General features: G+C 38.9%; 1 protein-coding gene across 1 annotated transcript in view; it reads right to left on the bottom strand.

Annotated features, from left to right (window-relative positions):
* Nucleotides 1-1,668: 1,668 nt before the first annotated feature.
* The window catches only part of LOC112576467 (ankyrin repeat domain-containing protein 11-like), a 40,659-nt gene continuing 19,887 nt past the window's right edge, over nt 1,669-22,440 (bottom strand). The window contains 15 exon segments of the mRNA XM_025258904.1: nt 1,669-7,041; nt 7,043-7,132; nt 7,482-7,577; nt 7,790-7,933; nt 8,165-8,263; nt 10,205-10,336; nt 11,505-11,692; nt 13,818-15,724; nt 16,790-16,994; nt 17,417-17,639; nt 18,165-18,307; nt 18,598-18,789; nt 20,000-20,176; nt 20,603-20,693; nt 21,827-21,985. Coding sequence (XP_025114689.1) covers nt 6,952-7,041; nt 7,043-7,132; nt 7,482-7,577; nt 7,790-7,933; nt 8,165-8,263; nt 10,205-10,336; nt 11,505-11,692; nt 13,818-15,724; nt 16,790-16,994; nt 17,417-17,639; nt 18,165-18,307; nt 18,598-18,789; nt 20,000-20,176; nt 20,603-20,693; nt 21,827-21,895 — 3,846 coding nt within the window. The 5' untranslated portion in view covers nt 21,896-21,985 and the 3' untranslated portion in view covers nt 1,669-6,951.

Raw genomic sequence — 22,440 nt, 5'->3', positions numbered from 1 at the left:
CTTAGAGGACCACTTTGCGTCTGCAGAATTACAGGTGTGTTAATTCTGTTGTGTTAGCGATCGAGTGTGAAAGCGAAACATAAAGCATACATAGTCATTGAGGATGTATCACGCTTTTGTTATGCTCACTCTGGTCAGCAAGGATTTACTTTTTTTATTATCTCAAAGCCGTTCTTCCAATCCTTGGCCTATGTAGTCATTGGGAGCACAGACCTTGATCGTTACTGCAAGAACTTGTATGACTGGACTGCTGGCAGACGATTTTTATTTTATCCAGTTAACTACTAAAACGAGGCAGTAGTGTTAAAAAAAACAAAACAAAAAAAACATCCGGTTTACTGACATTTCCGATTAACTACTAAAACTACAAAGCTTCCGGTTTAGTCACATTCTTTGTTTAGGCTCGCCGAGACTAACAGCGGATCACTTCGCATTGCTACTGTGACTCGGTGTCCGGGGTCAGTCTCGGCTTTCCTGAAGCGACACCTGCTTCCGGTCTGTTAGTTGTTGAGAGACGCGCACCACGAACATCCACACAGACACCGTCTGTTTGCAGCACGGACCTTTATTTTAATTTCATTTAATGAGGCCAAAGTTAACGACAGTAGTATAGCCTGTGCTGACTCGATCAGTTTTATTTTTTTGACAGACATAAAACACAAGCATGTTGGATACAATCGAGAGATGTGAGTACATGGAAAGTAATAGAAGATGAATTAATACTCAAAAAGTGAAACTAAGACCAGATTTTTTCTTTCTCCTTTAACTGATCGATTTTATTTGAGCTTGATGTATTACAAACACACACAACGCCCGACGAGCCCTTGCAGATGATGAAGATTCGTAGATGAATAGAAGTCGAAGAAGTCCAAGTTCAGAGGAATGTCGATACAGTTCGAAAGTGTTTCAACAGCTACAAAGGTGAGCAACAGACTGATAACTGCATTACAAGAAATTGCCATGAAGGACATCCATTTTCCATCTACCCCAGAGGGGATGCCTACATCACTGTGACATCAAGCAAGCAAGGTCAAACCCCAGTCTTGAAATTTATGCATAATTCACGAGGAAGTTGGCTCCTTAGTGGCGACTTTAGCACTTTGGTTCGCGAGAGTCAAGGCACTTCTTCGGGGAGTAAATGTACAGTCTTTTCTCCCAGCACACTTTCAGGAAAAAAATAAGTAAGTGTTTACAGGACTCAACTGCCTGTAAGGATTTAAATTGTGCTGCTTTGCCCTGTTTTGGGATTTTATTAATTGGGACTAAACCTGTTGTTCCATGCTGCTGAAATCATTTTTCCCCCCAAGATTATCAGTCTTGTGTAATGTGTTGGCATGTTTGGTTAAGTTGGCCAAGCAGTGAGTGTGGTGGTTTTCCTTTTTTCGAGAATTTTGTGCGATGTTTATATTAAACTGGGCTCGTGAAGTTTATTTTTGTGTGGAAGAAAGAATATGCAAAATGTCCCCATAAATGTGTGAAATAGTAGTGCTACACATTTTCTGATGTTTACAAAAAAATATTCCCTCTCATACTGCCTCTCTTTGAGGCACGTACTTCTCAAATACTTCTCAACACTACACTCACTCCACTAGAGACATTAACATAAACAATCTTACAATAAATTAACATGCATGCACACTTTGTCTACAAAATGAAAAACTACACAAGTCACATTGACACATATTTATTTCTCAACACATGCCAACATAAAGAAATGTTTAACTTTCTTCAATCATCAGACGCTGGCAAAGGAAGTACTATACACATAAGAGTACAGTACAGAAAGGGCTGCGTGCACAAGAAATTGGGATTACTGATACCATTGCACAGTAACCCCAGCAATATGAAATGAAACTTAAAAAAAAAATGAACATGGCAGATGGTCCAGGTAAATCTGACAATGTACAATGTCAGGGATGGGGCAAGGGCTTCTGGAGGTGAATACCGGTGAAGACATTCATTTGTGCACTCATCTGTCACACAGTGCCATCACTATTTCAGTGAGAAAGTTGAACAGAAGGCAATGAATCGGTGTCTGCGTATTAAGCGGACAGAAAAATGACAATAACAGCAGGATACTTATTATTAGGTTTCATAAATTTGATAGCAAGAATAAAGGTGACCCAATCAACCATGGCAGGACATTCCCTACAAGAAACAGATATAATTATATGTGATGGTGTGCACGAACTTAATGCACTTGCACATTCATAAGACAGGTCATAAAGGACTAGTGAACCAACAAGTTAAGATTCTCCACAAAAAGAATTTAATGCAGCAATAATCGCCTAAGTGAAAACTCAACAACTTGTCCAAAATAGGTAACTAACGATTTACAGAAAACAATTATCTGGCTTAAGCTCAACAAAAAGTCAAATTTCTGACTAAAATAACCTCACAGAAACTGGCCACATTGGTGAAGATTTGTCAAACAAAACACAAAAATTTTATACACAATTTTAAAGGCAAATTATTCAACTAAACTTAATCTTGATTTTTTCTTGGCACAATTTTTTTTCAACACTGCTGGTGGATTGGTGCAAAAGCAGGAAAACAAAACACAAGCACTCCTATCCTTGTAATACAACTTAGTAATATTAAAAACAATGTTAAACAAGGAGAAACGGAGATACAAGAAGAGTTTAAAAATGCAAATCTTGCTGTATTTCGCGTGGAGGGGTGGGGACATTGCACATCTAATAAGCACACTGAGATGTCTTTAAATGTAACCAGCTTGCAATGATGCCTTCATATTTTTTTAATTATGCCAATACATGGCTAATGCAATCACAATGCCTCCCTAAAGTAGTTAAAAACAAGATGAAATTGGAGTTCTAAAGCCAGATTTTAAAATCGTTGAACATGCTAAGGACATAATTGTGCTGGAAGGAAGATGTCCGAAATCCGTGGTGTTCTTGGGAAAGCCTTATTTAGTATATATTTATATAAATATTTAGTATAATCCCTTTTTAACAAAAGTGAACAGAACTGGGATCACAAATGCGTGAACTAAGTAAAAGTACTAGCCCTGGAGAGTGGTAACAGCAATAAGCCTGCAAACACAAAGCCTTAAATGCCATATAAGAAACAGCACATTTTGAGTGCAATAAGCAATAGTTAGAGGAGAGTGAAATTAAGAAAACAGCTCCTACTTCATGACTAAAAAAAGGCAATAGGTACAATTTTATGCACCTGAGAATAATTTACTACCATTTGTGACAGGTTGATGTAGCCTTCTTTAATTTCAGCAAGCACACAAGGCATAGTCAAAGATAATATAAACCTAGAACGTACACAATAAATGAAAATTATCCTACCAACAACTACCTAAAATTTACTATCTGTCGTATCATTTTTTGTCACTGTGCACTAAGTAACCATGCAATTTGCTGCACACCACCTTGAATTCAAAGTAGGTTATTTTAGTTTCAATTGAAATAAGTTTGTCATGTTATCAGTAAATAATTAAAAATTAAATTATAAAAAAAAATGACACCTACTCTAAAACTGGTTTAATTCTGCTGGGCATTAACAAGACACCATTTAAAACATTTAGCCATCAGTCTCCAAACCAAATCAAAGATTTAGAGAGGGGGTAAGGAAACAAGAATATGTTGTAAACATGAGCATTCATGCGTGAACATGTACATAGACTCATATTTTTTGCTCTCCCATGCATACTCCCATACACTCTCACCGGCCTACTTATTTCTTAAAAAATAAAGGCATGGAAAAAAATGCCATCTTCTTACAAGAATAGTAATCTTTAGTATTATTGTAAACCGACTAAATACCAACAATTATAACCAAGTCAGGTAAACCAATGGGCGACGAATCCTAGTGGCAGTGGATGAAAGTGGTTCACTATGTCTAAGGCATGGTGTGTGGAAGGTGGAGCGCAGCCCTCTTTTTATTTTCCCTGATATACTAATTACCAGCCTCCCAAATTAATTCTATAGAAGGAACTGTGTTTTCATGAACCTCACATATACATATGTAGGAAAAAAAATGTTTGGAGGGCTTTTATCATTAAAAGAAAATCACTGAGCCAAAAAAATTTAACAAAATAACTTCAACTGATTGAATGTGAAATACCATCAGAAGCACATGCCAAATTCCCTATATCCCCATTGAGATGATGATGATAATGTGATTTTGTGGACAGAATGGAATGAGGTCAAAATGACAGTCCTGACTGCTACAATAATACACCTGAAAAGAAAAGACTAGTCTTTGATCTTTTGTCATGTACACACCAGTCCAAAGCACTTACACAAACACCCATGCTGATATATAATACAATTTTCTCGTGCCTGCTTCTCTATGTTGTAGAACAGCACATGAGAGAAGCTCCTGATAAGATAGCTGCACACTCTATACAGTACTTGATTGGCCAAATAAACTAACTCAAACACCATCCACAATTGCTCCCAGTAACTGTGACTGATCTGCAGGGAAGGTGAATGCCTGAGAGTTAAACTGGAGGAGAGGGGAGAATATAGGGTTGAGGGCGTAAAATGTCCTGCAGTGTGTGATAGCTACATGAGGCAGCCAGCAAGTTGTATACAACATAGGGAGGCCAGGCATGAGCTGTATGTTCACCCTCACACATCAAAATATTCAACAGATGTGGCAACACAGCTATTGTCTTTATTTGTAATAAAATGCAGTTTCCTGTTTATTGTCTTGTATGAAGACAAGTTGCCCAACGAGGAAACATCCAAAATGTCACATCACTAACATCGAAACACAATGCATCTTTAGGCATCGGTCTATGTCCAGTACAGCGCACTGCCAGGGGCCACAAACATTTACTACAATAAAAGTCAAACAGATCCAGGTAAACAGACGTTAATCCATCGGTGAGAAATTTCAAACCTTTGAAGCTCTGGATGCTATGTTTATGTCTAATCTGATTTTATCAAGAGCACAGATTTACTCCCTGAAAAAAAAATTGGGTTGGTAAAAGAACTTTACGGCTGTGTTTAAGCAAACTGGTGTTGAACATCTAAAGCAGTTTTCACATTGCTACAAAAAAATTTTGTTTTTATGGCTTAAGCTGCAATTTTTCATATGCATCACATGTAACTCAAATGAAAGTGAAATTTATTAAATTTAAAATGAAAATGTAGATTTTTGGCCAGATGAGAAGACCAACTCAAGTAAAGAAATACTTTTTTTCTCACTTGAGACAAGGTTGACTGCTGAAGTAATGTTTGAAAAAAAACCAAAAAAAAAAAAAAAACGAAAGACTGCTGGCCCTGAAATTTCAGGCAGAATGCTTCACAACTGGAAAGAAGCAGACACATGAAGGCAGCAGTTCCATCCCTTGCAGAAAACACCAACCACAAGACTTAATTCTTTATGCACTAGAGAATCAACACAGATAATGCTCGTATCAAAGAATAAATGATTTACCAGGCCCCCTTAGAATAACTTTTATATTAAAACACACAAAATGAGACTTCTAACAGGAGTCCATGATTTCTGTTAACACCACGTCTTCAAAGATGAGTTACTATAATCATGATTTTGCACTTGGTTCCTCAAAATATCAGAATCATGATGCTACATACTGTTTTAAAAATAAATTTGCATCTTTAACACAGAAAAATTCCTTTTAAAATGCATGATAAAAATACGCAGACAAACGATCAAGATAGTTGATCATCTTATTACAGTAGTCTAAGAATGCACCAAAAGCCTCCAACAAGAACTGAGCTTATACGATCATCAGAATGAAATGCTCACAAAAAAACGTTTCTTTATTTTTATTTTTACACTGCAGTTAGATCCGCTATTAAACAAAAAAGTTTTTAATGTCTCCTTTAGATGAGATCTGAAGGTCAACAACCATTTGTAAAAACTTTTTTTTTAAAAAATGATGAAATTTAATATTTGAGAAAAAAAATACATTGTCTTAAAAAAAGGTCAATCTTTCTCTAACTTCAAAGATGTTTATTTCACAAGAACAAGTCTCAAAAACATATTTTATAAATTTTGATCTGTGACTTGTGATGCATACTTTGTTTTTTGTTTGAACAGTCTAAAAATGTGTTTGTCAATCCACTAAAATTTAGGTAAGAACTTCCTTTAAAGTAACCATGCAATTTCGGAACCCTTTTGCCTTGGTTCACACGTTGCAGACTACTGCAGCAGCCATCATGTACTAGGGTTGTTTTTTTTTTTTCACCAAAAGAATGCGCATACCAGCAGTCTTATTTTATTTTCATTACAGCTTGGGTTGGACTCTGAAAACATGCTACTGATAGCAAATGATGCGGGGCATGCTCTGTAGTCTTGCATTTATATTCTCCACCACTAACTTTTTCAACGAGATGTTTTGAAAATACCAGTGCCTAACAACAAACAACACAATATTTCTGGACCACCAACTTAGAGCACCTCATAAGTCAAGCAAGAGGCCAGCTCTTGCTGTCAAATGAGATGCGAACTAAAGATATTCTCACATTACCCCTGACATGGGCACGATGCCTGAACGAAACTTTTTTATCGCTAACTTTCAGCAGGTTCCTCCCCACTCTTGTAATCAAAACACAAGTGCTGTAAATAATGGATTATCCATCCTTTCAAATAACCTGCAGAAGAGCTTAAACTGTCCGTAGATTGCATCTGGATCTCGAACCCTTGCATACCTGGCATCATGGATCTCTGACGCAAGCAGTTGATGCTTTAGATGTCACAGATCAAAGGCTGCTTCACTACCAGTGCTAGTTTGTACTCATCTGTAACTTGACCTCTCCCAATGGGAGAGGCACCTAGACTGTAGCTAAGACTCCTTCGTGAATCCCAACATGCATTTACTGGTACTACAGCTGGGTGTCGGCACCTCAATTCTTACGGTGAATCAACATGGGACTTTCTCCAGCTGGTAACTGCCTTGACCGACCAATATATTCGGTGAGAAGCTGTGCTGTATGGATGCTATTGCTAGGTAGGCAGAAGCTCAAAGTCATCATTGACCTGCACCATTGGTAGGTGGACCTCGTCTATGACAGGTGTGCTTTTGTAGTCGCACTTGGCCACACTCTTTCAGCTTCCACTCCCAGTCCATCTTTTGCACAGCATGCAGTGACTCGGCCTCATGGTGATGGCGAAGCAGCAAAAGATTCTGAAAAGAGAAAAAAAAAACCACTTGTCCAAAAATACACCCCTTATTTCTTGTATAATAGTTTAAATGCAAACATTACATCTGTATGCATACAGGGATGTACCTTTCCAGAAAAAGTTATTCTGAAGTGTTTTCCAAAAAAAAGGAAGATTCTGTGAAAGGCAATATGCCATTTAGTAGAGAAGATCAAAATTATTAAAACAACTTTCAAACAGCCTGATCCTAATTATAGAACTAGCAAAACTGACTTAAGTAATAAAGTGACAGCCTTTATAACCGAACAGGTAACACAGGGATGGTCCAATCTACATCAAGCTGGATAAAAACAAATATCCACTGAACAACTTACCTTAATTGTTTCATACTTGTCACCTACATCCTGGATCCAAGAAAGAAACTGTCGGCCATTATACCGCGATCTCGAGTTTTTTTCACGTTCCTCCACCTGTGGTAGAAACATCCAATTTTTCACAGACTAATCATACTTTCTGAGTAGCAAAATGCAAATTTTTGTTTTTTGTACCAATTAATATACTTAGTGTGTGATAATTACTAAAGCGTCCATATTTTAAGGCGCACACACAAAAATACATCTGAGAGATTATTTATGACTAAACATTGGCAGAAATAATGTGGAGGGCAGGTTGAAAGCTTCACCTGTTCCAATTCAGGGAGATTGTAAATTTCCTCCTCTCGAAGAATGGTACAGACAGAGAGAGGCTGGCTTTGGTTAGCAATAGCACGGGCTGCGCGTGCGTGCTCTCGCAAGATCTCTTGTTCTTTTGCCAGCATCAGCTTTTCCTGGAAAGAAAAACCACAAATTTGATAGAAATGAGTGAATTCTTTAAAAAGAGAAATGCTTACTTAGTAAAACTGACTTCGAACCCTCATTTCAACAGTTAATGTTTTTCTCGCTTGCTGATCCTGCAAATGATAGTGGTGGTAAGAAAAATGGGGTTGCAAAACACAAATTTGATGGTGATGATCATGAGGCAAGCAGACATAGAGATCAAGCAGAGAAAACAGGTTTACCCGTTCAATATGGTGCTGTAAACGCAGCCGATACCGAGCTTTTTCTTGCTCGATGAATAGCTCCTTCATTGGACCTGTCACCGAGCAGGGAGGCGGCAACTGAAAAAATTGTAATATTAAGCAATTTTTGGAAAAGATGACAGGTCATGTTAATTATACTGAACTATGCTATGTATTCCCTGCAACTTTCAAAACAGACTAGCACTTGCTTAAAGGTTTATCAGTATCAAAAGTACTCTTCCAGATAACTGGGCTTGTTTCATTACAATTGGCAAAAATAAATAAGCTCTGTTAGTTTAAAAGATAAAAGTCCATCAATGCTGATATTTTTTCCTTTTTACAAAAAGAGGATTTTAATCATGATGTCCAGTGATATAAATACATTTGTCAATGGGACTACAGTTTTGCCTGTTTCTGTAGCCAGGAAAGAAAGAATATATTTGATAGATTGCACCTATCACCACATGGGGATTATTTGCTTAGACAGAATTTTTTTTAACAAGCCCAGCCACTTATAGTATATATGTGTAATACTATTATATGTTTTCACAAAAAATAATCAGACATGAAATGTGGGGTCAATAACTGTGCTAGCTGAACCATTTCCAAACACAACTATCTCCCATAGAATAAAAAGGAGGTGACTTTGATCGAAAACTAATAAATTTCTCATCTGTGTGTGGGGGGTGCGTGTTTATAAGAAGGAGTCATTTTTGGGGTGTACATATACACAGTGTGAGTAGTGGTCGCTGCGAGTGTGAAGGTGTATGATTAGTATTTGCCAAGAAAGTGTGGCCATCATCAAGATATTCATTGTGCAATATAAATTATTTTCTTCTTCAACTGTCTGTTCTGCCTTAAATTGGCTATGGCCAGGAGTTCCCAGTTTAGTTAGTTTAGTCCTTGTTACTCCTCGAGGAGAATAGGGTCGCAACATCATCTTGCCAGCAGACCCAGTTTTGGACAGCCCCCTTCAGTTGGGCCCATGTGGTTCTCACGTCCTTTGCCTCGCTCTCTACTGTTCTTTCCAAAGTCTGCTTTGGTGTCCCAACTCTCCTCTTTCCCTTATGGTTCCAGTCAAGTGCCTGTCTGGCAATGGTGTCAGCTGGTTTGCACAGGGTGTGTCCTATCCAGCCCCACTTGCGCTTTTTGATGTCCTGGCTAGCGGCATTGTGGTTGGTTCTTTTTCACATGCTGCTGTTGGAGATCTTTTCAGGCCATCTTATTCCCAGAATATGGAGTAAGCCTCGATTGGTAAAGGTCTAGAGTTTGTTGTTGATGGTGTTTGTCACTCTCCAGGTTTCAGAACTATACAGTAGGACTGTCCTCAACACTGGTGTTAAGGATGCGGGTCTTACTGTGGAAAGATAATGCTTGGGAGTTCCAGCTGGGCCATAGGCTGTTGAAAGCATGCCTGACCTTGTTGATGTGGATTTTGATGTCATCATCCACTCCACCATCCTTGTTGACAATGCTCCTCAGATACGCGAAGCGGTCTGTTTCCAGGATGTTCTCTCCTTGAAGTTGGATTGGGAGTTCCTGTTTGTTGATTCTCATCACTTCGGTCTTCTTTCTGTTGACCTTTGAGCCAGTCTTCTCTGCTGTTCCCAGGTGAAGTTCCAAATGGATGATGCCAGTACCACTGGTCTTCATCACCACGAGTAATGTTCATTTATTTCTACTTGACATGCAACTGAAGATTTTTCAAAACCCAGGATAGTTTGGGATTGGAACAGTTCATGTCTGCTTATTTTGTACTTTTCTTACATGTCTCTTTTGTCCATCTATCTTAAGTTGAAAAAGGTTTATTAAAAAAAAAGGTGCTTTTTCAGGTTCCTGTGCATTCCAGAGTAACTAGCTCCATCTTATGAATGAATTAAAACATCAAGAAAAAGAACAAAAATAAGTAAAAGCAGTACAGCACAGCATAATAGGCAATGTCCAGCTTGTTATGCACACACAATATATTACATATTAGGAGATGGACATAAACCTTCTGCTTAATGAAAATGCTGTCTGCACTGTTCTGTCAGGACTTACCAGTGGTACAGAAAGGCGACTGGTAGCATTACCCTCCAGGACATATGTACAGTTCACCATCAAGTAGTCTTTGTAGCCCTGAGGTGGCTTGGGTGTTACTGTATTCATAGACTGACACAAGCGGGCCTGGAGCTGTTCAGCATTACCCAAAACACAACCATGAGTTCCTCACACAAAGTGCTCACATGGTAAATGCCTGGCTTTAAATCATTTAAATCTTATACCAGCAGGTGCAATTTATGTTTCAAGATTTGGTTCATTCCTAATAATCTCATCATGGGATGAAAGGCAAGCAGACATGAGAAAAGCGTTGATAGTGAGCTAGATTTCTGAAGGGTGAATAGTATAGTTGGACTACTACTGAAGAGGACAGAGCTATCTTCAATGTTATTTTGGTACTAGGTAGCTGTTCATCCTTTGAATTTATCAAATAAATACTACAAATACTGAAAATCTATCCCTGCCCTATTACTCATACAAGGGTCATTCAAAAAGTTCTAAGCCTCACCCAGAAGGAGCTACAGAAACAAGACAGATTTTCGCAATTTTTCTCTATATTCTCTCTTGACATCAATGCACTTTATCCAACGATGCTCACACATTGCAATTTTATCACAAAAGAAAGTGGCGTCCTGGACCATCTAAAACTCCTCCAGACATATGATCTCATCATTGCTTCCAAAATGGCAACCATGTAGGTGGGATTTGAATTTAGGAAACAGGTAAAAGTCAGACGGAGCTAAATGTGGTAAGGGGGATGGAGTAGCAATTCAAAAAAAGCCACAGCTGGTCGCTTCAGCTACTGCAACCTGAGTAGAGTGAAAGGCCACGTTATCCTGAAGCAAGAACACACTAGCCCCCAGCTTCCTTCTGCGTTCAAGAAAGCAATCACCTTGACAGCGGGCACTGCCTGCTTGAATTTCTTCGTGGTTGGAGACTGAGGGTCATCTTTCATGTTGACCCTGTCCCACTTGAATTCAGAAGCCCACTTCTTCACAGTTTCATAGGAAGGAGAGTCCTCAAGCAAGCGTCTGTACTATGTCCTCATGGATTTTCTTTGGTGTCATATCTTTCTTTTGCAGATACTTTATGGCCTCTGTTTTGTCCATTTTGAGATTTGTTGCACTATTTTTCACCTTTGTATGGGCCTCATCCGCACATATTAAAACAGAAATCTGTACTTCTTTTACAATTTTATAAGAAATGATAGTGTGTTACCACAACAAAAATGTTCAGCAATGGCTTTTCTTTCTGGATGAGGCTTAGAACTTTTAAAACCCTCGTATATCAACAATTTTACCTGTCTTCGAAGATTGAAATAAAGTTTGTAGGGATTTGGTGGCTTTTCAAGTACAACATCTCGATTCTCCGCTGAATGTGTCTGGGCCTCTGTTCTGGCACGCAATTTGCGTTTACGTGGATGCACATGGATCTCTTCAGGGGCACCATCTTCTCCAGCTTCCTCTTCTTCATGTCCATCTGGGCCATCTGGTCAAAAAGTGAGACAAAATAAACTTAATGCCCATTGTAAAGAGAGGGAGGAAAAAAAAACTTGCTTAATGCTCTTTTAATCACTTGATAGCTACTCCTCATGGTAAGAACTTGGCAATAGGTTTTAAAATGACAATTGTAAACTAAAATTTCAATACTGACATCTTAACTGCAAAATTTAAATAATAGTCCGTAATGCATTTACGATCTTAAAACAACACTGTGATCAATGGCCATATGATCAAACGCACTGCATCAGAACATGCAATCAAGTACAGATTTTTGGAACATAAATGCCTGAGATATTAAGGACAACAGTAATCCACACAAGATGGTAAACAGCCATCAGATGACGATATCCACTTTGTACTGCAAGACAGCTAGGCGAGCATTATGACTAGGAAGATGTGGAAGCCATCTTTAATACTATTATACAGCAGCAAGCAATTTTCTGGGATCAAAATATTTTTTTCTCTCACAATATTAAGCCAAAAATAAAGACTTTATTTCTGACTGCTCAGCAGCTGTCATTCTAGTATTTCTTGATTTAAAGACCACTGCTAACAGTGTACTACACAGCAACAGTCTGGGTTATTCGGACGTTGAAAGTCTGCATTTCTCATGCTAAAGTAACAGTTTTCCAAAACCACAAGAAATGCAGACTGTCAGCATTCTAATAATCCAAACTCTCATTCATTCTCTCTCTCTGATTGGTGTTGACTGCAGGCAATGTAGTGAATGTTGCACTAGCATGACGTAGTACACCATTATCAGCGCTTGTTCATCGCAGGTGCGAATTGTAGTGGATAATTAAAGGATGGATTTTAGAGGCTGAAATTTACAGCTTAGTTTTAAATCGCCTATATCAACTGATACCTGAAAAAATGCAAACAATTCAGGTTGGTTTTTAAATCTTTATGGTCATTTTGAACTATAAAATTCATAAACACCAAAAACTGACTGATGATCTAAAGGCTTTGCATTAGATCCAAAATGTCTACAGAGAGCTTTTGAGGGCTGAAAGTTGAACAAAGTTAACCCTGCAGTATGAATGTACCCCAGGTTAAAACCATGGCAATAGGGGATAAGGTGGGGAAAGGGGTGGAATATGACACATTTTGTTTTCACAATTTATAAAGATAAAACAAAATGACAAGAAACACAAAAAAACACAATTTTGACAAAATATTTAATATTTATGAACAAGTATCATTATTATTTGTTTTTTTTTTAAATTTTACACTGTCTTGCATTTATTTTTATTCAAGCTCTATGCCTATTTATTCAAGTTCTATGTGAGAGGGGTTGTCCAGTCATGCAACCGTTAGCCTGTCACCAATACAGTGACCGCTGGCTGTCTTGAGTTCAGCTTTCATCTCTGGCATGCTGTTCTTTCTCTGCATGTGACATCTGTTTACAGGGATAGCTGCCTTGCTGTGATATAGCTTGATGTAAAAGTCCGATTCCCTCCCCATGGCCCCCCACACTACCTCTATATGAGGAAATTGTATGAGTGAACTATAAGTAAGGTCAATTTCACCATGCCCCACGTGGTGAATGAACAAAATGAATTTATTAAAAAAAAAAACCTAGCTAACTCGATAAATGTTCAGCAATTCTGAATGTCAGGAAAACTCTACATTAACAAAAGGAAGTTTTTATACTAGAGTAACTCAAGCAAGCACACATTAATCAGAAAACTTATAAATGTCAGCCTTAGCATGCTTAAAAGAAATATAGAATCATACCATCAAGATTATACAAGGTGGTAACTGTCTAAGGTGTCAAATTATCTGGATCTGAGGGTAGATTAATTGGACTGCAAATTAAATCTCCAAACCATCTACTTACATTTATACATCATTCACAATAACAAAGCTGTCTTTATGCTTCATGGGTCAATCTTTCTTTCATACATTAAAATATTTTTGAGAGCAAAGACGACTAGATATGAGTCGAGAGCAGAAACTAATACACACATGCAAACGCATGTAAGTTAAGAACACTAAAAAATAAAACTGGCTCCCAACTATCAAATACTCAAACACATCTGCTTTGATGCATGTGAATTTTTTCTCATTCATTCTCACATGGATGACATACACAAACAGCTGCAACCTACCTCTTGAATCCCCTTTTGATGACTTCTCATGAGAAGAAGGCTGGGAATGGTCAGTCCGCCCAGATGACTGTTTGAGCTGCTTCTGCTCCTGCTGCTGCTTCAGAGCAGTGTGTGACCTGAGAGTCCGCGTGGGCCGTTTGTCCTCAGACTTGGAATCATCTTTCTCATTTTTTCCATCTTTACTTTCTTCATCTTCTTTGCCACTCCCTGTACTTTCCTTGGTCACCAGTGAAGACAGCTCAGCAAACTTCGCGGCTGCGTTCCACTCTCGTTTGTTCTCATCCCTGTCACTGGAACCAGCAGTGGACCCTGCTCTGGAAGAAGGTCTAGAAGGACGAGCAGGGGAAGACAGAGAGGACACGTTGATTGCACCCTGGTCCCCAAGTGATGCTGGTAAACTTTTGCTCCTTGAATCTGTGTCCTCCAACTCACGATTTTCACTCTTCCATTCTTCTGCAGCATCCTGGGTGGGGTTGAGGACATATGGCAAAGCAGGTTTGTTCAGCAAATTCTTCAGGTGGTCAGGTGCATGAGGTGATGTCCCTGTTTTCTGAGATGGAAGGATGATTTTCAGGGGAGGAACCTTGGGAGAACTTGGTCGACTTTCTGGGTCCTTATCTGACCTGGGAGAAGCTGATGTGTTCTCATCGATATCCATACAAAGAGGGGAACTGATGGACCCATCAGACTTCTCTGATTTTACTGATGAAACATCCTCCGTTAATCCACCAGTACCAGTACCAAGCAACACTCTTGGCAACACACGATCACCACGATCTCTGGGGCGCATTTCCCATCGTAATGTATGTGACAATGAAGATGATGACGATGGCACATTTCCTGTTGAGTCATTCTGAGACATGCCATTGTTTGAGACAACACCACTGCTACCCCCTAATGCTGTCCCAAACACCCCCACACTTCCAACACCAGCACTGCTGCCATTACCACTCGCCACAACGTTACTACCACCAGTGCCCTTTCTGTAGCTTCCACCATTGCTGTGGTAACCAGAGTGATGCAAAGTTCTGTCTGATGTGTTTTGATTGTGGGCATCCTTTGAGCCCATGGTGACACCACCACTAGTACCCGTCGTGGAAGTGACTGTGCCTGTTCTGGCCATGCACACCTGGGGTAAATCCAGGTGAGATGTTGCTGTTGAGACCACAGCTGTTAAATGACCCGCACGAAATTTTGCAGACGATGCAGCTGTTGTTACATTGGCGGTGATGGTGGAGTGGTTCACACCATCCATGGATGGAATGTGTTGATTGTCAAATGTGCGCGTCATCCCACCTCCCATCCCCAGAGCTGGAGCCAAGCAAGGGATGGAAGGACCAATCTGCACTGTGGGTGCCCGCCGCACTTCAAACACTTCCTTTTTATCATCATCTGGTTCATCATCACTCACCTCCTCTAAGATTTTGGGCGTGAAGGGCTCCGTACGAATCCGCTGTAATCCCGATATGTGTGATGGGTGGTGCGAACTTTCCTCTTCTGAAGAGTCTGGCAAAACACACTCAAGCCGCAGAGAAGATGCCGCCGATGCAGAGGTTGCTGTGGCCACACTGTGTCCAGCAGCAACATTGTTTTTGGGTCCAGCAATGATGCTATCCCACAAGTCCAGCTTCTGAGATGGCTGGTGATGATGATGGTGGTGGTGGTGGTGATGATGACGATGGTGATGGGACCCAGTGTGGACATCTGGACGAGACTCGAACATGTCACTGTCAAAGCTGGACACGGGACTGCTGGCAGGTGAGGGAGGAGAGTCTCCTGGAATGCCTGCCAGCCGCTCACGATGCTGGTAAGAATAATATGACTGCTGTTGCTGTTGCAGCTGATCCCCTGTGTCCATTGTGAGGATGTAAGACTTGAACAGTGGGTCTTTTGAGTCCTTGCTTTTGCTATTGATAAGAGAAAATCATGTCAGTCTCTCAGAAGAATCATCATGAAAAATGAATTCTTTATTTATTGGCCTGGTAGCAGATGTTTTAAGTAAACTGGTTTTAGTTTTATAACAGGAAAAACAGTCCCTTAAATAGACATGCATCAAGATTTCTAACAGAGCAAGAAATATACAACATGAAATGTTTATTTAAGTCTGCAGCTATTATTTGAAACTCTCTAAAGTACAAGTTTGTTTATGATAAGAGACCAGAGAATACTTTATCGCCCTCTCCAAGAAGTTCCACTAGTGCACTAAGCACTAATTTTTAATCAAACACACCTAGTGCCTGTGTTGTACAGTAAAAATCTCATATAATACCACAGTAAAGCATAATATGACACCCCCAAGAAAATTGCTGACTGCTTGACACTTTAGTACAGCAGAATCCTATTAAAGTTCTCACCTAAGTTTCTGCTATAAAAACTAAATTCCCTCTCTTCTTCCAACACACATAAAAAACAAATATGGCATCTTGCCATTAACTACAGACTACAGAGAATTATTTTCCTAGTATTTGGTGCTTTATTTACAGCTATATTATAGGGCAAGGTGTGTTCTTGTTTACACTTCTCCATGCAGCTCAATTTGGACCGTATAATTTTCTCACCTAACAGAAGTGCAAGTTTGAAACATTTTGACCCAGACTAAGTCGTCCCTATTAAGCTGCGGGTAAAGAGTTAGCTTTATCCTCCTTCTGTAGATGCCTATCTGTTTACTTAACTCCTTTTCAATGGCCAGCTCTCGTGACAATAATATTTAAGCTCCAAAGAAAGTGCTATCAGAATCTTATGTCTTCAAAGAATTAAAGGAGAATGTAATTTTGATGTAAACTATTGATTTCTTTCAATAAAAAGTGGGTATAGTAAAATGCCAAAGTCGGCATTTCAATCCCATATCTAAACTAAATTTGAACTTAAATTAGATTATCATTGCAGTCTACCATTTTTCTCTCTATTTTCTTCCAATCTTCCCTGACAATATACTTCTCGTGCCAAAGTTTTATTACCTCCCTTCAACTGACCTTATTCCATGGTTGGGGCCTCCCTCTTCACCACTACTGCTGCCTGCAGACTTGAACTTGAGAAACAGGCGTGGTGATGACGAAGTCTTGTCAACTGGAGACTTGGGTGGAAGGCTCATCCTTCGGCTGTTTCCAATGCTGGCTGGCATGCAAGAGCTGCTGTCACCCTTGATGACGGACATGGATGCACTACGTGGTTTTATTTCTGTGATGAGAATGAGAATGTAACTAACCCCTTGTGGCATATCATGACATAAGATTGCATGGCATAACATGACATGACATTGTGGCCTAGCATCATGACATGACATTGCATGGCATAAGAACAGACAACTGTTTTAAACAATTTTTGCCTGATGAAACAATGAGACTATAAGTAAATATAAGATGCCAAGACCTAGAAAATGCATCCATTACAAGGTCTTTTCAAAGAGAAATGATATCCCTCAAAAATACTGTTGACATCTAGTTTCTAATCAAAAGTTTAGCTCACGATACTCTACTAGAGTTAAAATTCAGGGAAGAAAGGAAGCAGAAATTTAAAAAGTTATGCAGTTTCGAGGATTGTAAGTCTGAATCCTCTTTTTGTTTCCAAATTCTTAAACTTTTATATCAGAAAAAAAATACCTTCAACCTCCATCATTCTATCTTCATCCTTGATAGAGGCAAGACTTTCAGGTGATGTTGGTGATCGAATGTAATCTGCACTTGAAGCATCACTGTTCGAAGAAATTATCTCCCGTCGCAGAAGTTTCTCAATGTGGGAGTCATGAGCCACGTCAACTGGTGTCTTGCCCTTCAAGTTAGTCTGAAGAGGATTGGCCCCATGCTTTAGGAGAATGGACACTAGCTGGTAAGTCATGACAAAAAGATTTTTTTGTGGAAATTTGTTTAGGAAAGCTGTGGTATACTCTACTACCAACAGAAAAAGGTTATTCAGAGAACAAGAAGGTAAAAATTTGAAAGAGACAATTGAGAGTAAGAATTTTGGCTCATCAGTTGGTTTGCAGGGACTCACTGGTGGACAGCTTCTAAGGCCTTATATGCACACACTTCTGATTTTCTGTCAGCCAAATAAACTGCTGTTTCAGACAAAAGACAACCACAATGACTATTTTTACTTTTTTTTTTAGATATTTATTCACATCCTTTGCCACTCTTGTGGCAATTTTGTCTAATGTCATCTTTGTGTTGTCTAACCAAGAAATATTTATGAAATTCATCAAGTTAAAATCTGTAATTTCTCCATAGACAAAGACTGACAGAATAACAGAAACAAAGTCAAAGGACATAAAAATATTAAATGTTTATTTGATAAGCTCCAAGTCTCTGTTTTAGTTTTAGATAACATTTGAAGGTAGATTCTTAGTAATACCTTAGCATGCCCATTGCTGGCAGCATCATGTAATGGTGTGTCATCTTCAAACCCTTGCACATTGACATTGGCACCTGCTTTCAAAAGTTGCTTAGCAACCTCAATGTTGCCTTGATTGCAGGCTTCGTGCATGGGTGTCCAGCCTGAAGATAAAAACATCATTCCAATCACGAAAGTAATTATACAACTTTTTTATAACTCTTGTATTTCATAAATATTCACATTCAAGTTTCAATTATTAAAAATAAATAGGAACAAATCAGCAGACATGTACAAAGGGACAAAAATTTACACAAAATCAAAAAGTATACTTTTACTTAGTGATGCTGGGGAATGAAAAAGTATTTGGCAGATGTTTCTTTCTTTGTCAGAGGCCCACCCAACTTTTCCATGAAAAGAATTTATGGAAGACATTTTATCTCCAGGCACTGACCAGCATAATCCTTTACATTAATGCTGGCCCCAGCTTTTATCAGTTTTTTGGTCTGTTTGACATCACCACGTTTTGCTGCAATGTGCAGTGGAGTCTCTCCACGGTCGTTGCGCTTGTTCACTTTTTTGTCTGCTGGAGTACGCTTTGTTGATGTCACTGATGGTGGTGGCGAGGAAGGTTTTGGTGAAGAATCTGAAAATTCAGAAGTACCCTTAAGTAGAATATGTGTAGCGTGCATGCACATTCTTACAAATAGCCGCAAATGTCAGAATCATAAAACAGATACATGGAAACTGCTCCACAGTGACAGTTATAGTCATACTTCAAATTTAGGACAAAGGTTGATCAAAAAGCTTAGCACAACCATGGACTTAATTTCTCTACAAAGATATCATAAAAGCCTACAATATTAAAATAGAAAGGAGCCAAAAGTTAAAAAAAAAAACCACCAACAAACCAATTACTTTAAACAGATCAGAAAACAGCATTTTCATATTAAATGAAGTCATGCCAAAAAAAAAAAAAAAAAGCCATCTGCACCTTCACTTAAAAAAAAAAAATGGTTAGTCAAGGAAATTTTTGGCACTAATTTTGCTGTTCAATTCTAGGAACCCTTCACACAAGCAACAGTTCTGATTAAAAAATGAAACCTATGGAGGAATAAAATAATAATAATAAAGTGAATGTATAAGCTGTATAAGCCCATATTCTGGCCCTATGGACAACCTCAATGCACTTTACAAAACACACACAGACATGAACAAACCCAATATAACATGCAAAATCAGTGTTTATGGAATGCCATATAGGCTGAAAGTTATGTGGCCAGAAGTTGCTCCTAGCATGCACAATCCATTTGAAAAGCAGTAATCCAGACTGCAAATGCTTTTTTCCACACCACAGTTCCAGTCACAGAACAAACCCAACAGGTAGAAGTCTTTATTTGCTACTCATAAGGCTGCCTGCAGAGGGGGGGGGGGGGGATTGGTGTTTTACGCCGTGTCAGCAACTAAGGCTATATTACGGCAGGCAGCCAGCCCTTGTGCAGAGAAAGAACAGCGTGCCCGAGACGAGAAATGAACTCAAGGCAGCCAACCTTCACTGTATTGGTGACAGGCGCTAACCGTTGCGCCACCGGACCGCTCAGGCTGCCTGCAGAATGCCTCTTTGAAAACCATAATGAGCTCACAAGCCAGCAGAAGGAGTCAGTGCAAATCCACAAATATATTACTTTCAAGACAAAACAGCTGCATTGTACCCAGATGCATTTATAACTGTTTTATATCAAAATATATCTAAGCATACGTGCGTGCACACGCGCATTCACACAAACACACTCCCATCTCTTTTAGAGTAGCAAAGCACTTGACCAGCATTTACTGCAATGTATTAGCAAACTTACCTCCCTGAACTGATTCATCAGTCATTCGCATTAGCAATGCCATTTGCTGACGCTCAGACAAGGGGACATTGAGACGACTGACACTGCATGATCCACCACGAAGAGAGCTGGCCCCTGGATCTGGTGATACAGCTTCAAGACCCAGAGAGCGTTTTCTTTTTGGTGTTATTTTTTTATCTGTGGACATTTAAGGCATGAGCTATACTTTATGTTTAGATCAAGCACTTCCTGATAATCAGCTTAAAAAAGGTGCTGAATCTTTTATTAATATTTCAGAAACGGGAAAGAAAGAACAACAAAAATTAAAAAGTGAAGGAATAATTAAGGTTCTTGCTTGAAATGACAGCTGTTTCAGAGAACTACAAAGATCGTATGAATCTCTACTGAATAAGCAAGTGTTTATATTCAAGTCTGGAATATAACATGTTTTTTCATAATTTAATTATCTGTACCAGGCATGTCCCATGAATTTTAGCTAAACTATAATGAAGCTGACATCAATGAAAATGACAAAGAAATGTTATTGTTACCTGTTTATTAACACACATCTTAAGTTCTATGAAATACATGAAAGTTTCTAAAGACTGAACATCTCAGACTTACCATCATCTTCCGGAGGTGACCCAGGTGTAAAGGATTTACGTTTGATTGCCTTGCCTTCAAGCTGTGGTGTACGAACTATGACTGGTTTCTCCTTGAAACGACAATAACAAATGTTTATTGAATCAATTTTCTCCCAGTATCATTTCACAAACATGTGAAAGTTGGTTCGGAAATAAAATAAAAATCCCAACCATTTTTTAACAATACTGTTATCTTACTGCAGTAGTAAATGCCAGCAATTTTCCAATAATTGCTATTCAAACAGAAATATGTACATGCTTTTAAAAGTAAAAAGCCCAAATATTTAAAAGGAGGTCACCCAAGGTTATTCTCCTTATATAATGGAGCCAACCATCTTAAATTAATTTTGGTGGCCATCTTAGTCTGGAGAGCAGTTTAACACTTCAGACAGCAGGTTGATGCAACTGTGGAGGTGGCAAGAGGCCAACAGCAGAAAGAATGGACTTCAACTGATGATGTGAGCAGCCATGTTATTGTTGGCTGCTTCTCTGCAAAGCCTTCAGGTCTTTTGAACCTATCACTGAAATGCACTGGCCTAGACATGAAAAACTGTTGAGCAATCTGACACACCCCACCTTCAAAACCATCCATAGCAGAGTAATGGGGGAAGCTTCCTTGTAGCTAGTGCATCTGAGTAGGAGGTTCCAGGTTTACGCTTGCTCAAGCTAGGGACTGGGAAACTCCCTCTGCCCCACCTATCAGCGATAGGTACCTGATTTTTATCATGGGAGGCAAAAAGTGGGAAAAGAAGAGAGATGCGAGCTCTGTCTTCTATGTGGTATGCGTAAAGTGAACTACTTACAGTTCAATGCTCATACAGACACAACACTGTGAGAATTTTTCCTTGTTACCTTTCATCAGAATCATTAAACAATTTTGACATTCTTGTTGCATCAGCCTCATAACTCAAAGAGTATGTACTCCCATGCAGATTTAGAAGTAAACAGGCCTATTAGGAGAGGTTGGGGGCTGAGGGAAGATGAAAGAGTGGTGATAAAAAACAACACCCAAGCATTCCAAGCAATGCAAACAGGATTTCAAACTTTGCTTTAAAAAAAAACTATAACCAAAAACAAAACAACAGTATAAGATCTTTTCAAAACACTAAATGGATTTAACATATAATCATTACAACAATGGTAGTCACAATTATGTTTGTCACTTAAAGCTATAAGGATCAACAAATGCAAAATATAAACACACCTTCTGGGGAGGTGACTTCTTCTCTGACATGTCTGGCATGGAAGAGGTAGTGAGGTGTAGACCAGGCATGCAGAAATCATGGGCACCCCTGGTCACCTCTCAGGTGACCAAGAGGGAGTTGAACCATTGGCAATGTCTTCCACCCTTTTTTAGGAACATCTGTACACAACACCAACAACTTGATGATGACCTTATATAGTGGTGCAACACTTTGAAAAATGTTATAAGCGTAAAAACTAGTTTGCTTTTATTTAAGGACCTCCTCTTTGCCTCACAAAAGACCACCCTAACAGAAAATACACTTTAAAAAATAATACCTAGCTGGCAAATCAATTTCCTTCAATATCTTCCATGTTTAACATCTGTGGAGTAATGAAGGAATGCAGAAATATAAGAATACACATCAACTGCCTTTGAAGACCAAAGTCATTTAATGTATGGAAGCATCAAATCAGATATATCAAGACTGAGATGGAACAATAGTGATAAAAAATAGAATCTGTGCCATGCCCAAGACAGAAACTGATTTTTGGCCAAAAAACAAATTAACCAAATGTATAAACATAATAAGCACTTATCTGGTTTCTAAATTCAAGCCTGAAAGACGGATATTA

Source organism: Pomacea canaliculata, linkage group LG12 (assembly GCF_003073045.1).
Source record: "Pomacea canaliculata isolate SZHN2017 linkage group LG12, ASM307304v1, whole genome shotgun sequence".
Taxonomy (NCBI): Eukaryota; Metazoa; Mollusca; class Gastropoda; order Architaenioglossa; family Ampullariidae; genus Pomacea; species Pomacea canaliculata.
The sequence above is the reverse complement of the archived record's forward strand: the minus strand, read 5'-3'. Positions and strand labels throughout refer to the sequence as shown.